Here is a 14,745-nt window from a genome sequence, read left to right as displayed (position 1 = left end):
TTGACAAAGCAGTTTAGACATGATAATATCATGCTAACAATAAGCATAATAAACGAAGTGTCAAACAGTGGCACATCTACACTCGTGCCATTTTCATCATAGAGACAACTTTACCTTGCCTTCTGCATGATGTGAACGAAATCCAACAAAACCGCCACAATCACTCTTCAGCACCTCCACCATTGTCTTGGCTGCATGTTAAGTGTGCAAAACCTCAAATGATGCACTACCTCTTGTTTCTTAGTTTTACAAATTTTCAAAACCCAAGCAGTAAACATCCAAAACTTTCTGCAAAACTAGTCATAGGAAAGAAGTTCAAAACAATTGATGAAATATTGTCTTAGAGCTTCAACCCCTTGGTCTAAACGATGACATGAGGTCCACTGAAACCATGGCACTTAAGTTGGCTACACCTGAGCTTTTAGTAGGCAGGCCACATACACCACAATCAGCATCACGCTGGTCACCTCTGTTCTCCCTGACCAAACAGCTCTTCAAAAGAGCTGTTGTTGCAGCCCATTCGAGTTGCTAGACCTGCCCTGGACCCTCTATGCTTTCCAAGCTACAACACAAAAGGCCTGCTGCTGGTCCTCATGATTTGACTGCTCTTGAAAATGATCTCCCCGATCTTCTGCACCCATGCCTTACTGGTTAATGATGATGCCTCAAGTTGGTACATCCCCTTAGCACATGTCATGGTGATCTTTGGCCGCGGGGACTGCTTCTACCACCATTCGACATTTTTTTTGCAAGAATAAGTCATCTATTAAGTATGAACAGAACTACAAAATTGTGGCCAAGGCGAGTTAACAATTATCCCACTAGGTAAGGGGTGCACCATCAATCTGTGATCTAATGCTTTCAAGCAAGTTTTGAGCAAGTGGAAGAGAAGAAGATCCCATAATCTAATTCCGTAAGAAAGCTAGTGTGCTTAACTTGTGCAGATTTTGAAGGACCCTCCAAGTGGCCAGCACAGGATGTACAGTATCTGCCCAAATGATGCTTATCAATTGTGCATAAATGTCTGAAGAGCCTCCAGTTCCTTCTTCAGATAAGTCGCCGGGTCATCCAGTGATGTGGTTGGAGAAGATGCCGAGCTCACCTCACGTTCAAACATTAGGTGTACATTCTCCAGTTGAGAAACTAGCTCTTGGAGCTCTAGCAAGGTGGTTGGTGCTAGTCTGCTTTCCCGGATCTTCTGTTGGGTGGTCTTGGGTAAGGCTTGTGTCTCCCACTGAAGCACCATAAAATCGCCAGGGTAAGTCGGTAGGCAGGCCACCAGCACTGTGGTCCATGTCATAAGTTCTGACACCCTCTCCCCTGGTAGCAATTGCAGCTTTCCTAGCTCCAACTGTGGTCCATGTCATAAGTTCTGACACACCCTCCATTGGAAGCAGTTGCCGCTCCCCTAGCTCCTAGAGAATGCAGTCCTCATAGTTACCATGACGGAAGGTGCGGAGGAAGGTGTTCTTCAAGGTGGCCCACTCGGCAAAGTGATCAGTTGGAAATTGACTGAACCACTTGTCTGCAGCACAGCCTTGTAGAGTGGATGGAAAGAGTACCAAGAAGACATACTACCGCTCAAGGCCTTGGCTCGTGCTTATGGAGATGAACCGTTGGATGTGGTCATCTACATCTTCAGTGGATGATCCTTTGAAGGTTGGAAGCTTGACATTGACTCGGCCCAGCACCGTGGAAAGGGGTTCCGTGCCAGGAGGGTTGGCTTGGCCTCCAGCATCGTTACCGAAGGTGGGATTACCAAGGTTGGTTGCCATAGGGAAGGGTGGAAGGGGATCCCTAGGTGGTACTTAATTGAACCTCTTCCAACTGTAGCAGCGTATTGAGAGAGGACTCTTGGATCATGGGAGCGTGTATTGGACATACAAGGACACAAACATAAGGGTGAGCTAAGACCCCAAGTTTCGAGTTTCCCACCAAGCGTGCCAAATTTTAGTGCACCTGTAGCAGGGTTAGCTACCCTCAATCTGAGAACTATCCAGACAGTGGTGTATCTGGCTATCGGGACAAAAATTTCCTCATAGTGAATACCCTCAATCTGAGAATACCCCTTTGCAACCAATCTGGCTTTGTTTTGTCCAGAGAACCATCGGCATGAAACCTGGTCTTAAATACCCACTTGACCCCAATGACCTACCTATGCAAAGTCTGGTCCACAAGTTCTCATGTGCCATTCCTTTCAATGGAATCAATCTCATTGTCTGCCGCTCACGAAGAGCAAGAGCCTCTTTAGCTGTAGTAGGCTCATATCACTGCACCACTTTACTCATCAAGGCAAGGTTACAGGAATTACGAAGCTATTGTAATCACCGTGCCCATGTCAAAGGTGCTGCTGAGGAGCACCATCGGCATGAAACTTGGTCTTAGAGACCCACTTGACCCCAATGACCTACCCATGCAAAGTCTAGTCCACAAGCTCTCATGTGCCATTCCTTTCAATGGAATCAATCTCGGTCTCCATGGTTGCCTACCACTCAGGAAGCGCAAGAGCCTCTTTAGCTGTAGTAGGTTCATATGACTGCACCACTTTACTCATCAAGGCGAGGTTACAAGAATGACAAAGCTGTTGTGATCTCCATGCCCATGTCAAAGGTGCTGCTGAGGAGTCAGCAAGCTAATGAAGATCAAGAGAGATGAGCGTCACAAACAGTGGCTTCCAACCATCGGGGAAGCCTGGAGGCAATCCTCTGTCGCACAGAAGCAGGAGTAGGAGAAGCTGAGGAAGGAGAAACTTTGGGTGGAGAAGTTAGGGATGGAGAAGCTAACGGGGGTGAAGAAGTAGGAGGATGAGGAACCTCTATGGTAAGCTCGGGGTGAGACCGGGAATCATCAGACTAGGGTTCAACAAAGTGAACATCCTGGGAAATCACTAAGGACTTCTTCTTCGGATCCCATAATCTGTAAGCTTTGGATTGAGAGCTAAAACCAAGAAATTTGCACTTCCACAATTTGGGATCAAATTTGGACCTAGCAGAATCAAGGATATAAGTACAAGCATCACAATCGAAAACCCTGAGATGTGAAACTAAAGGTTTCTATCGTGTAAATGCCTCCTCTGATGTCATTTTTGATAGAATGTGCAGCGGAAGAAGGGAAAGTGGAAACACACGAGAGAGAGTGAGAGAGAGAGATGGAGAGGAAACCCAGGTGAGAACCTGCTCTCAATATCATCACCAAAAGGAATACATGTCCCGAGCAAGAGGGGAGAACCTCGTATGTGAAGGACTGCAGCTAGACAAGCTAGGCAAGCAATGAAATATGAGAGAGGCGTGCCAACTATATATACACCTACATGAAGGCAGCCGACTAGAGCAAAAGTACCTCCACGACTGGAAAAAATACCCAGGACCATAAATGGGGAATAAATATGGGTGAAAATTCAGGTCAACCACTATCCACACCTCCTATGAGGAAAAACGCTGAAGAGAAGGTACCTTTGGGTCCAACACATGAAGCCCTAAGTAAAGGTAGAGCTACCAACAAGATCGGTTCAGAAAAACGCAGCAACCATGGCTGCAAATCTGAAAACGCAGAGGTAAAAGGAGCTGTAGAATAGGCTGAATATGGAAACACTGAAGCCTCAGATCAAGAACTACTGCAGAGAACGAGTACAATCGGGGGGGGGGGGGGGGGGGGGGGGGTATGGCACAAGATAATCAGAAGGGACAGGCAAAAGGGAGCCCAGAGAGCTCCAAGATCAGGGCGAGGGAAAGCAAGCCCACACAGGTCAGAAACGCAGCCTGTTGGGACAGCTATGTTGCTGTCCAGACCTGAAAAAAAACGCCTGAGAACCCTCGGAAGGTGCCGCCAAGAAGGGCAAGTATGTTGTCCAAAAAAACACGCCCTTGTCAAGCTCCCTAGAGGCTGCCAAACCGACGCCCTGATGAGGAGGAACTGCAGCCCACTGAAGTAGGGATGAATCAGCCCTTGAAGAACTGAAACACAAGCTTCAAAGCAAAAAACGCAGATATGTCCATAGGCAGAAAAAACGCAGAATTGAAGAGGTAGAGGGGGGAGCATCCAACGCTGACAATCACCGGTGCTCTGATACCATGATAGAATGTGCAGCGGAAGAAGGGAAAGTGGAAACACAGGAGAGAGAGTAAGAGAGAGATGGATGGAGAGGAAACACAGGTGAGAACCTGCTCTCAATATCATCACCAAAAGGAATACATGTCCCGAGCAAGAGGGGAGAACCTCGTATGTGAGGGACTGCAGCTAGACAAGCTAGGCAAGCAATGAAATATGAGGGAGGCATGCCGGCTATATATACACCTACATGAAGGCAGCCGACTAGAGCAAAAGTACCTCCACGATAGGGAAAAATACTCAGGACCATAAATGGGAAATAAATATGGGTAAAATATATGTGAGGGGTGACCAGCCCCTCTAGCTAACATGGTCAGCCCTAGAGGCTAAAATAGGACACCAAATAGGAAGCCAACAAGTAGGGGATGATGTCTAACAATATTAGCAACCACCTTTGTGGGAGAACGATTGATGATATAGAGAGAAGTGGTCATAGCTTCTCCCTACAAAGAAGAAGGAAGATCGGAAGAGGAAAGCATGGTATGGGCCATCTCCTAAACAATCCTGTTTTTGCGTTCAACCACACCATTCTGTTGTGGAGTGCCAAGTGTGGAGAACTAATGGCCCAAGGCCCTTGACGCATTGGGACTTTATAGCTCAGGTAATGGACAGAATGGGCTTTGGGCCAAGAACGAAAAATGTCATTTTTTGGCTTTACCAAGTGAAAACAACTAAATGCATTTTGAGTGGTGAGCTTTCAGCCTCTTGGCATCTTGGGAAATCTGTTCGGCAGGGTTCTCCACTTAGTGCACTACTTTATGCCATCGCGACTCACCCAATGCTTCTTTACATGGACAAACTAACATGAGGTAGGCAGCCACATGGTCTTTCCATGGTAGATGGTACACAAGTTGTGGCGCAAGTATATGCTAACGACTCTTTCTTTTTTCCCAAGAATATGGAGGCTAATGTAAGGGCTCTCATGAAAGCACTATCCCTCTATGGTTTGGCTGCAGGATTGCATGTGAAGTTTGAAAATTCCAAGTTGCTTTCTTTGAAAAAACATGATTGGCATCAGATATTGTGGCCGGGTCAAATAATCAGATAGTCATGCATCTAGGTTACCCCATTGGCTAGGAGTTGTCATCGAAGGATGAGACTCAATGGGTGATGGCCAAATTATACTATAAAATTCAATATTGGAAATTACCTACGTGGCCTATGGCCTCTAAATGTGTGATTAAGGATAGTGCAGTCTATAATAATGGCATATGTGCAGTTTTAACTTCCGCTACTACCTTGGTCGCACAAACAAATTGATAATTTCATGTGTAGAGCAATGGAATGTCTATGAAAAACCAAAGCCGATAGAAAAGGGCTACGTTTGTTAAGGCAAGAGCTCATATGTTCACCCAAAATGCATGGTCGGCTCAATGTGCTTAATATTCATTATCATATACTGGCAAGGAAGGCCACTCTTCTACCTGGTTTTATAGAGCACCTCAAGCCATGGACACGCATGTTGGGAGCTATGTGCACTAACATGCGTACAGATGCATATGGACATTTGATTATCAATTATGATGATATAGCCTTTGGACATTGTCACGTGCATCCCGCACTTGGATGCCAAGTAGACATATCTGTACAGAAGGTGCAAAACCTGGGATGGTAAACTGGTCCCATGTGAGCCCAGTCCCGGACGAGTCAGCCAGGGATCCATCCCAGTCGTCCGAGGTCAAGTGTGCATTGTCTTGCACAGGAGTCCAAGGTTAGGTGTGCACTGTCCTGCACATAAAACAATGCCAGTCCGCCTGTGAGTCTCCCTCTGGAATGATGTCAGTGATTCTGTGTATCTGATATGGTACTGGATACCAGATCATTGTGTAGGTAGTTAGGGTTTGCTTTTAGAACAAGGGACGAACCCATAGGGCTACCCCAAGTCTTAGTGTGGGCATGGGGATGGTGTGAAACCACCCCCATGAGGGCTAGGAAGGCCCTGGCTGAACCCACCAGCCATGGAGGGGCTGTAGGACAGCCCTAAGGGCAGGCTAGGGGAAGCCTACAGGCTGTACAGCCTAATCATGGCTGTAAGAGCAAGTTTGGGGCAGCCCATACAGGCTGCCCAATCCCCATACAGCCTAAAGACAGTGCCCAACCCCTAGAGAACCATGCACCTGATGCCCAGCAAGCCATGAAATGATGCGCATCAATTTATTGGATTTTTCCAGCATTTAATGCTGTTTTATTCCAGTCGTGGGCAGAAAAAGACAGCCGCCTGGATTAATACTTGCTGTTAGTAGGAAGTATAAATAGGCAAGGCCCATAATCCTTTGGGTTATCTCATTTTTCACCAAGAGCTCAAGCATACAAGGGCTAGGACAGCCAAGAAGGTGCTAAGCAAAGGGGTGAAGGACTGTAGGTCAAGGCTAGAGTTTTCTCAGCCAAGAAAGGTCAAGATTTCTGTATTTTCTTTTCAGATTTACATCATTCTAATAAAGCAAATACACCATCCGTGGTAGGGGCCCTACAGAGGGTATTTGGGACCCAATACTGTGTCCTCTCCATCTCTCCCTCTCTCTCTCTCTCTCTATTTTCTGCACATCTTTCAGAGCCTACTTCAAGTGCAAAGATTCAACAAAGAAACCAGAATTTTTTCTCGCTCGTGTGGTTGGTTTTCAGATGCCGGTGGACTACCCCTTGTTAGGGCTCTACTTACAGTACCATAGATTACTTTACTTTATTTTAGTTTTCAAGTTTAGCAATTCCTTTTTGTAAGTCCTTTTGCAAAATACCTTAGTCAGACTTTCATTATGTCTTGGGGAATTCCGATGAAGGAATGCGGTTATAACTACTTGTAACTGATGCGGGCTTTTAATCAACCGCACTATTGTGTTTTGGATATGATGACTTAAGGAGTTCCGTCTGCGTTCTGTATGGCATTCGGACTCATTTCTGTCATCTACATGTGTTCTGATTTCAGTCTTACTTCTATGTATTCCGAATTAGGTCTAGATAAAGTCTGATTTGAGTCAGGACTATACACTGGCGATCCTGCGGGTTTCTACTTTGAAAAGGGTAGATTAGGAACAAACCTAGAGTTTTTCGGAGATAAGAGGATTTTTCTATATGGATGGGTTGCTGTATGATTTCCGAAACTGGGTAACATATGAGGAGGAAGTAAATGCTTATGCATAAATATTCTTTAATCAGAATTTCTCTGACCTTCCTAGAGATATTATCTCCATCATCAGGAAGAAGGTCTGGATTTATGAGGTTCAGGATTTGATAGGTAGAAGGAGAATCATGTCTAGGGGTCTGATAGGTAGAAGGAGAATCATGTCTAGGGGTCTGCAGTATGTCCTGAATGCTCATTATGAGTATTTGTTTTTATCAAGGCATTCCTGAAGATTGGGGTGATGTACGGAATGCATGAGTGAAGAAAGCAAAAGGGCTTCTAGGGTTTATTTCACAAGATCACGGTCCAGAGGTGGACAGCAAGAAAATGATTCAGAGGTTAATGATTCAAGTCAGTTAGGAGGACAGTCCGCAAGAACACCGGAGGACTGGGCAAGGGGTGTTGCTCAATTGGTGGGTGTTGCTGCGGTACGACCATTGATTTCAAGAAAGCGGTTACAGTTTGATCCTCTTCTGCTAAAAAGAAAACCTAAACCTAGGATAGCTCCAACAACACTCGGAATGGCACATCGAGGGGCAATCGCTGATCTCAAAGTTAAGGTCGAAAAGTTCAAGGGGCCGGAAAAGAAGGACCCCGATTGTCATGTTGCTGAATTTGAAGCAGCTTGGCAGGCTAGCGGATTGGCTGGAGTATATGGTGATGCTGACAAGATGCATCAGTTCGAGGCTACTTTTGGAGGAAAAGCTATTGAATGGTTTAGCCATTTTGCCCCAAATCACTTTGCAACATACAATGATTTGAAGGGAGCATTTTTGGCTAGGTTCAGAAAGGAAAAGACACCGAATGATGTGTTGCGCAAGATAAAGAGAATTGAACAGAAGAAGATGTTGGTGCAGGATTATGCTCAGAAATTTACCCAGTTAGTTAATAGATTGGAGGTGGCAGAAAGACCAACCCCAGAAATGTTAGCTGGATACTTTTTGAAGGGTTTGAGGAAAACCATAAGGTCTGCAGTAGCCAGTGTGGATGTGGCTGCAGGAATGGATGATCTAGTAGAAACAGCTGCTAGAGTGGAGAAGAGATATGGTACATTGAAGGATGACTCCGATAGTGATTCGGACAGTGATTCGGAGTCTGAGTCACTGTTAGTTGAAGGATTATGCTCAGAAATTTACCCAGTTAGTTAATAGATTGGAGGTGGCAGAAAGACCAACCCCAAAAATGTTAGCTCGATACTTTTTGAAGGGTTTGAGGAAAACCATAAGGTCTGCAGTAGCCAGTGTGGATGTGGCTGCAGGAACGGATGATCTAGTAGAAACAGCTGCTAGAGTGGAGAAGAGATATGGTACATTGAAGGATGACTCTGACAGTGATTCGGAGTCCGAGTCGGATTCTCATTCGGATGATTCTGAGGATTCTGATTCAGACTCAGATAGCTCTGATGATGAAAAGAGCAAATCAAAGAAAAAGAAATCTAAAAAGAACAAAAAAAAAAAGCCAGAGGAAGAAAGACAAGAAGAAGAAAAAAGAGGAGGAAAAGAGCAAGACAAAGAGAAAGAAGCAAGACAAAGCGACTCAGGAATTGGATAAGTTAGTAGCCCAAAAGATAAAAGAAATGGGGATTTCATCATCTGATAAACCTCACTGTCATATTTGTGAGAGGGATGGTCATCTAACATCAAACTGTTGGTATAATCCACGGTATAGAGGTCCAGTTCCAAATCGGATTCAGAAGCAAAGACAGGAGACTCACGCAGCAGTGGTGCAGGTTGCCCCAGAAGTCCAACAGAGAGGAAATCAAAATTGGTATCCTCCAAGTCAGGATTACAGAAATCAATGGAGACCTCCAAACAGACAATGGAATAGAGGAAGAGGAAGAGTTCCTTAGCGGAATGAATGGAGGAATAATTGGAATGAGTATGATAATCAAAATCAGGCTCCACATCAACAGCCTAGACAAGAAGAGAATCCTGCTCCACAGGTTAACCTTGTGTTAACAGAAATTCAGCCTGTGGTGAGTCCGCCATTGGATATCCCAGAGAGTGAAGGAAGGAAGTATTTACAAGAGAAATCAGTGTCAGCAATGCAAATGGCATGTGACTGTTCCAATTGTGTAGAGAAAGAAGATAATGTTGAGGTGATGGCAGTAACTAGATCTCAGAAGATAATGTTGAGGTGATGGCAGTAACTAGATCTCAGAAGCTGAAGTCTCCATTGGATTGGGAGGAGCAAACGGATGTCCGAGAGCAGTCATCGGAACAGTTGAAGAAGATGCAGAAGAAGAAACAAGTAGCTTTGGAAGATGAAAAGAAGAAGGATGAGGTTGGTTCAGTTTCACTCTTTGAAGAATTACTGCATACTCCTTTAAATATCACTTTGGATCAATTGCTCAACATAGTGCCAATATTTAAAGACAAAGTGATAACTGCAAGGAAGAGGCCAGAAGCATTAGAGGTAGAAGTATGCAACATGTCACCAGGAGATGTGGATTGGAGAGTTCCTACCATAAATCTGAAGTTTCAGGGGAAGGACTTTACTAAGGTTTTATTAGATGGAGGCTCCGGAGTGAACATCTTACCTGAAGGGGAGTTTCTAAAATTAAAGAAGATGGAGTTGCAACCAGCTCCTTTCCAAGTGCGGATGGCGGATCAGAGGAAGGTCCAGCCTATCGGGATGTTACGACACCAAGAGGTACTGGTTTCTGGTTTGTCATTCCAAGTAAATTTTGTGGTCTTAAAATTGGAAGACACACGAGGAGCTTACCCAATGTTACTGGGGAGACCTTGGTTCCGCACAGCAAAACTTAAGCAAGACTGGGAGAAGGATGAAATTACTCTTAAGAAAGGCTCCAAAACAGTGAAGGTTAGCATGACTGATAAAGCAGTTTTAGCAAAGGAAATTAGGCCTTTATATGCTCAAGCAATCAACTTGGCATCGGAAGTCACAGATGATGAGGAAGAGGACTATCTAAAAGCAAATCCGACAGTAGTGCCTGTTTTTGAAGTGGATGTCATTGGCATTATGAATAGATACTGGTTCACAGGGAAATCTGATCTTCAGTGTGCTCAAGTGGAGTTGGAGGGCCCAAAAGGGTCCGACGTGAAGGAAATTTCAAGGGAGGAAACAACTTCTCAGATTTTGGATGTTCAGAGCAAGGACTCCGAAAAGGATGCTGGAGAAGCTATCAAGCAGGCAGAGGCATTGTATGAACATACTCTGGGAAAGAGTTCTAGAGTAAAAGAAGATGAATTGCAAGATTTAGATCTGGGTACAGTGGACAATCCAAGGATTGTCAAGGTTAGTGTGCACCTGGATTCCGATTTTAAGGAGCAGTTGAAGAAGTTGCTGCAGGAATTTATTGATGTGTTTGCTTGGGACTACACTGATATGAAAGGGATGGATCCACAGATTTATCAGCATCAGATTAATCTTAAAGAGGATGCTGTACCACTGGTGCAACAGCGTTACCGCATGAATCCGAATTATGCTCGACAAGTGAAGGAGGAATTGGATAAGCTCCTAAAAGCAGGGTTTATTAAGCCAGTGGATCAGGCAGCATGGCTTTCCCCCATTGTAGTAGTTCCCAAAAAATCAGGAAAGCTGAGGGTTTGTGTGGATTATAGGAAGCTGAATGCAGCTACAATAACTGATCCATTTCCCTTGCCATTTGTAGACACATTGCTTGATGATGTTGCTGGGCATGAAATGTATAGCTTTCTGGACGGATTCTCAGGGTATAACATGGAGAAAACTGCATTCATAACAGAGTGGGGAGCATTTGTGTATACAGTGATGAGTTTTGGGTTAAAGAATGGCCCCCCGTCTTTTTCAAAGGCAGCATTCAAAACATTTGAGCCATATCTTACAGATTTCATGAGGATTTTTATGGATGATTTCTCAGTGTTTGGGAAACAGTCATTGCATTTGGAGCATTTGAGGAAATGTTTGCAAAGATGCAGGCTGTTTAGAATGTCCCTGAATCCATTCAAATGCGCAATAGCAGTCCGCACAGGAAAGCTATTAGGACATATTATTTCAGCAGAAGGAATGCTGGTTGATTCCGACAAGATCCGAGCAGTTCAAGAAGCTCAACCTCCACAGAATCTGAAAGAGTTAATGAGGTTTTTGGGTTAGATTAAATGGCATTGTAGATACTTGCGCTATCTGGCGGATATTTGTGCCCCATTGTCTCATCTCACCAAAAAAGACATTCCATATGTCTGGGGAGAGGCACAGAAGAATGCATTTGAAATTCTAAAGAAAATATTGGTGGTAGCACCAATATTGCAGCCACCAGATTGGCTTTTACCTTTTCATGTGTTTGTAGATGCGTCGGATGTTGCAATCGGAGCTGTTTTAATGCAAGAAAAGCAGAAAGGGTGGTACTGGCCTATCTATTATGCAAGTAAAATGTTGTCACCAGCTGAGAAGAATTACACAGTGACTGAGAGAGAAGCTTTGGGCATGGTTTATGCATTAAGGAAGTTCAGACATTATTTATTGAGCAACAAAGTGGTTTTCCATGTTGACCACCAAGCTTTGCTGTATTTGGTGAAGAAGCCCCAGTTGACAGGAAGGCTGGCACGATGGATGCTCTTGTTGCAGGAATTTGATTTTACTATTATTCATACTCCAGGCAAGTTACACGCAATTGTAGACTATTTGAGTCGGATTGAGCATGGTGAAGCAGCAGTTGGAGTTTCAGATCAGTTACCAGATGCCAGTCTCTATGCTGTTAGGACTTTTCAAGCTGAAAACTGGTATGATGAGATGCTGAATTTTTTGCTAGATGGAATGCTGCCAACACAGATGACAGCGGATCAGAAAAAGAAGTTTGCTTTGAAGAGCAGACCTTTTCTAGTCATTGCAGGGTGTTTGTACAAAAGAGATATTGATCAGATTATACGCAGGTGTGTGCCTGATGAAGAGCAGGAAGTTGTATTGAAGGAGGCTCACAGTGGCAATGCTGGCGGACATTTCTCAGGAGAGATTACAGGTCGGAAAATCCTGCAGGCTGGTTTATGGTGGCCTTTTGTACTTAAAGATGCTCATAAATTCTCCAGAGAGTGTCTACAGTGTCAGAAAATGGGACAGCCAGGATCATCGGATAGAATGCAAGATCATCCAATAATGCCTTTGGAACCATTTCAGAAATGGGGGCTTGACTTTGTAGGACCAATTAAGCCAAGAGCTAGCAGAACAGGTGCCAGGTATATACTAGTGGCTACTAATTATGCCACAAAATGGGTAGAGGCAGTGGCTTTGAGAGAGAAGAAGGCAGCCAGTGTAGCAAGGTTCCTATACAAGAACATAATGACTAGGTTTGGATGTCCTGTGGAATTGGTCTCTGATCAGGGGACACATTTTTTAAATTCAGTAATTCAGGAGCTGACAAGGACTCACATGATGGTACACAAGAAATCATCCCCGTATCATCCGCAGGCAAATGGACAGGCGGAGAGTTCAAATGAGATTTTGCTCAAGATTTTGAAGAAAATAGTGGCAGATCGCTATACAGCTCTGTGGTCCTTTCGGACTGCCTTCAAAGTGTCGACTGGCATGACACCATTCCGATTGGTGTATGGGATAGACGCGGTTGTTCCCATGGAGTTTGTGGTTCCGACACTAAGGATTTCTTCAAAATATAGATTGTCATCAAAGGAGTCATTGAAGCACAGGCAGGAGCAGCTGTTACAGCTGGATGAAGATAGACTACTTAGTGCTCTTACAGTGGAGGTGATACAAAAGAGGAGACAAGCATGGATAGCAAGGCAGATCAAGTTTAAAATTTTTCAGAAGGGTGATTGGGTTATGATGTATAATTCAAAGCTGGGACCACATCCTGGTAAGCTCAAACTTAGGTATTTGGGTCCTTATAAAATTACAAAGGATTTAGGGCAAGGCACATTCCGATTGACAGACTATTTTGGAACGGAGGTGTTGAAACCAGTTAATGGATTCAGGCTCAAGAGATTTTATGGAGCTATCCCAGGCCAGAAGGGCATTCATGAAACACGTCCGGATAGAAGGTCCGATGTTGACTCAATGGATACACAGTGGAATGAAGTGGAGATCATGTCCGCAATATGTGAAGGGGTGATTCCGAAGGGAGGATCCGAGGCGTCGGAGTGTTTTGTGCTGACGTGGCGTTCGGAATTTTTAAATTTCAAAATGATGGTTTTGATTTGTGTGAAATGTCTAAATCACATCGAAATGAGGATTGGGGGTTTTCGAGTTGTGGGAATGGAATATCCACTTGAAACTCTTGAGGTGGTTGACGGGACTAAGTGTCAAATTAGTAAGTGTCCTATTTCTGAGCGGGCCATGCAGAAGGCAGCCGTAGAACAGCCGGAGCGCTTGAACGAGCTTAGGAGAAGCTTAGCGCTGCTAGACATGCCCCAAACCCGCAGTAATTCTGTCCCGACGGCAATGAAGAAAGGGAAAGGACATTTTAAAAAAACAGGGGACGAGATGGTTCAGATAGGGCTAGTTGAAGGTCAGAACAGTCCGGTGGAGATTGAGGATGATGATGATGAGCAGGAGGCTTGTCTAGACCTGTCTAATGCTGAGACAGAAGCTTGGCTGAGGTGGATAAAGCTGTGGGAATTTGCAAATCTTCCATGGTCGGAGTGGGAGAAGAATCCGCATGCAAAGGAGCAGTTCGACTACCTCAAATCGACCGGCGGGTTTGTCACACAACAGGTGCAGGTAACACCAGATTATGTAGCAGCAGCATTTCATTTACCTTATACAAAGGATTCTAGTGTCTTAAAAGTGACCGACCAGATGATGAGGGTGGAGTTTGGTTCTCCCGAAGGTACAAAGGGGTATTTCATGGTTAGGAATGCATCTCCACAGAGGCAAGTGCAGTTTACCTGGTTTTTATCCAAGGTGTGCCTGTTGGTGAAAAGTTTGTATATGAGTAAGGAATCTTATGCAGTGCTGCACAGTGCAAAAAAAGGATTGAGTATTGATTGGGGTTCTTTTCTTCATGAGAAATTGCAGTTTTATGCAGGGCTTCGGGATAAAAGAAGGCAAGTTTCGGTGGACCGTCTAGCCCCATACATGGCCGGGTTATTTACATACAGGGATTGGCTTCGTTCTGATCCTACTCATGCAGAGTCGAAGGCGACCATGAAGGAGCCTGTGGATGGTGGAAACCTCAAGAGGAAGTTGCAATACATGGCAGGGTCAAGCATGAAGGCAACTGTTGAAGCGGATGTGCTTGCTGCCGGATATTCAGAGCAAGAGGTGTCAGAGGCAGTGGCTAAAAAGAAGCCTTCTTTAGTGGTGTTTGAGGGAGATAAAGCAAGGGGTAGCAAGCCTGAATCGACTATCGTCGGGCATAAATTAAAGACGCCGAAACGAAAGGGCGTTGGCGGATTGGCATTACAGGCTTTAGGGAGTTCTATACCATCTACTCCTGTAACACCAGCAGTTCAGATGATCATATCCACAAGGTTGGATGTAGCCATGAGACCTGAAGAGGTCATCACAAAGTTATACTCAGTACAGCATTATATAAGGCAGCAAGCTAAGCAGGGAGAGAGACATAAGGC

The 14,745-nt window shown here is 44.7% G+C and overlaps 1 protein-coding gene across 4 annotated transcripts in view; it reads right to left on the bottom strand.

Annotated features, from left to right (window-relative positions):
* Positions 1-14,745, bottom strand: part of LOC147629393 (uncharacterized) — a 124,720-nt gene that overhangs the window by 86,430 nt on the left and 23,545 nt on the right. For all 4 annotated transcript variants that reach the window (XM_086812642.1, XM_086812646.1, XM_086812647.1 and 1 more), the window contains one exon: positions 115-191. In XM_086812642.1, the coding sequence (XP_086668768.1) occupies positions 115-128 (14 nt within the window). In that variant the 5' untranslated portion in view covers positions 129-191. The remainder of the gene's footprint in view (positions 1-114; positions 192-14,745) is intronic.

The sequence above is a fragment of the Cibotium barometz genome, chromosome 18 (genome assembly GCF_041138505.1).
Source record: "Cibotium barometz isolate CiBa-2024 chromosome 18, ASM4113850v1, whole genome shotgun sequence".
NCBI classification, from domain to species: domain Eukaryota; kingdom Viridiplantae; phylum Streptophyta; class Polypodiopsida; order Cyatheales; family Cibotiaceae; genus Cibotium; species Cibotium barometz.
This window is presented reverse-complemented; position numbering and strand designations above follow the sequence as displayed.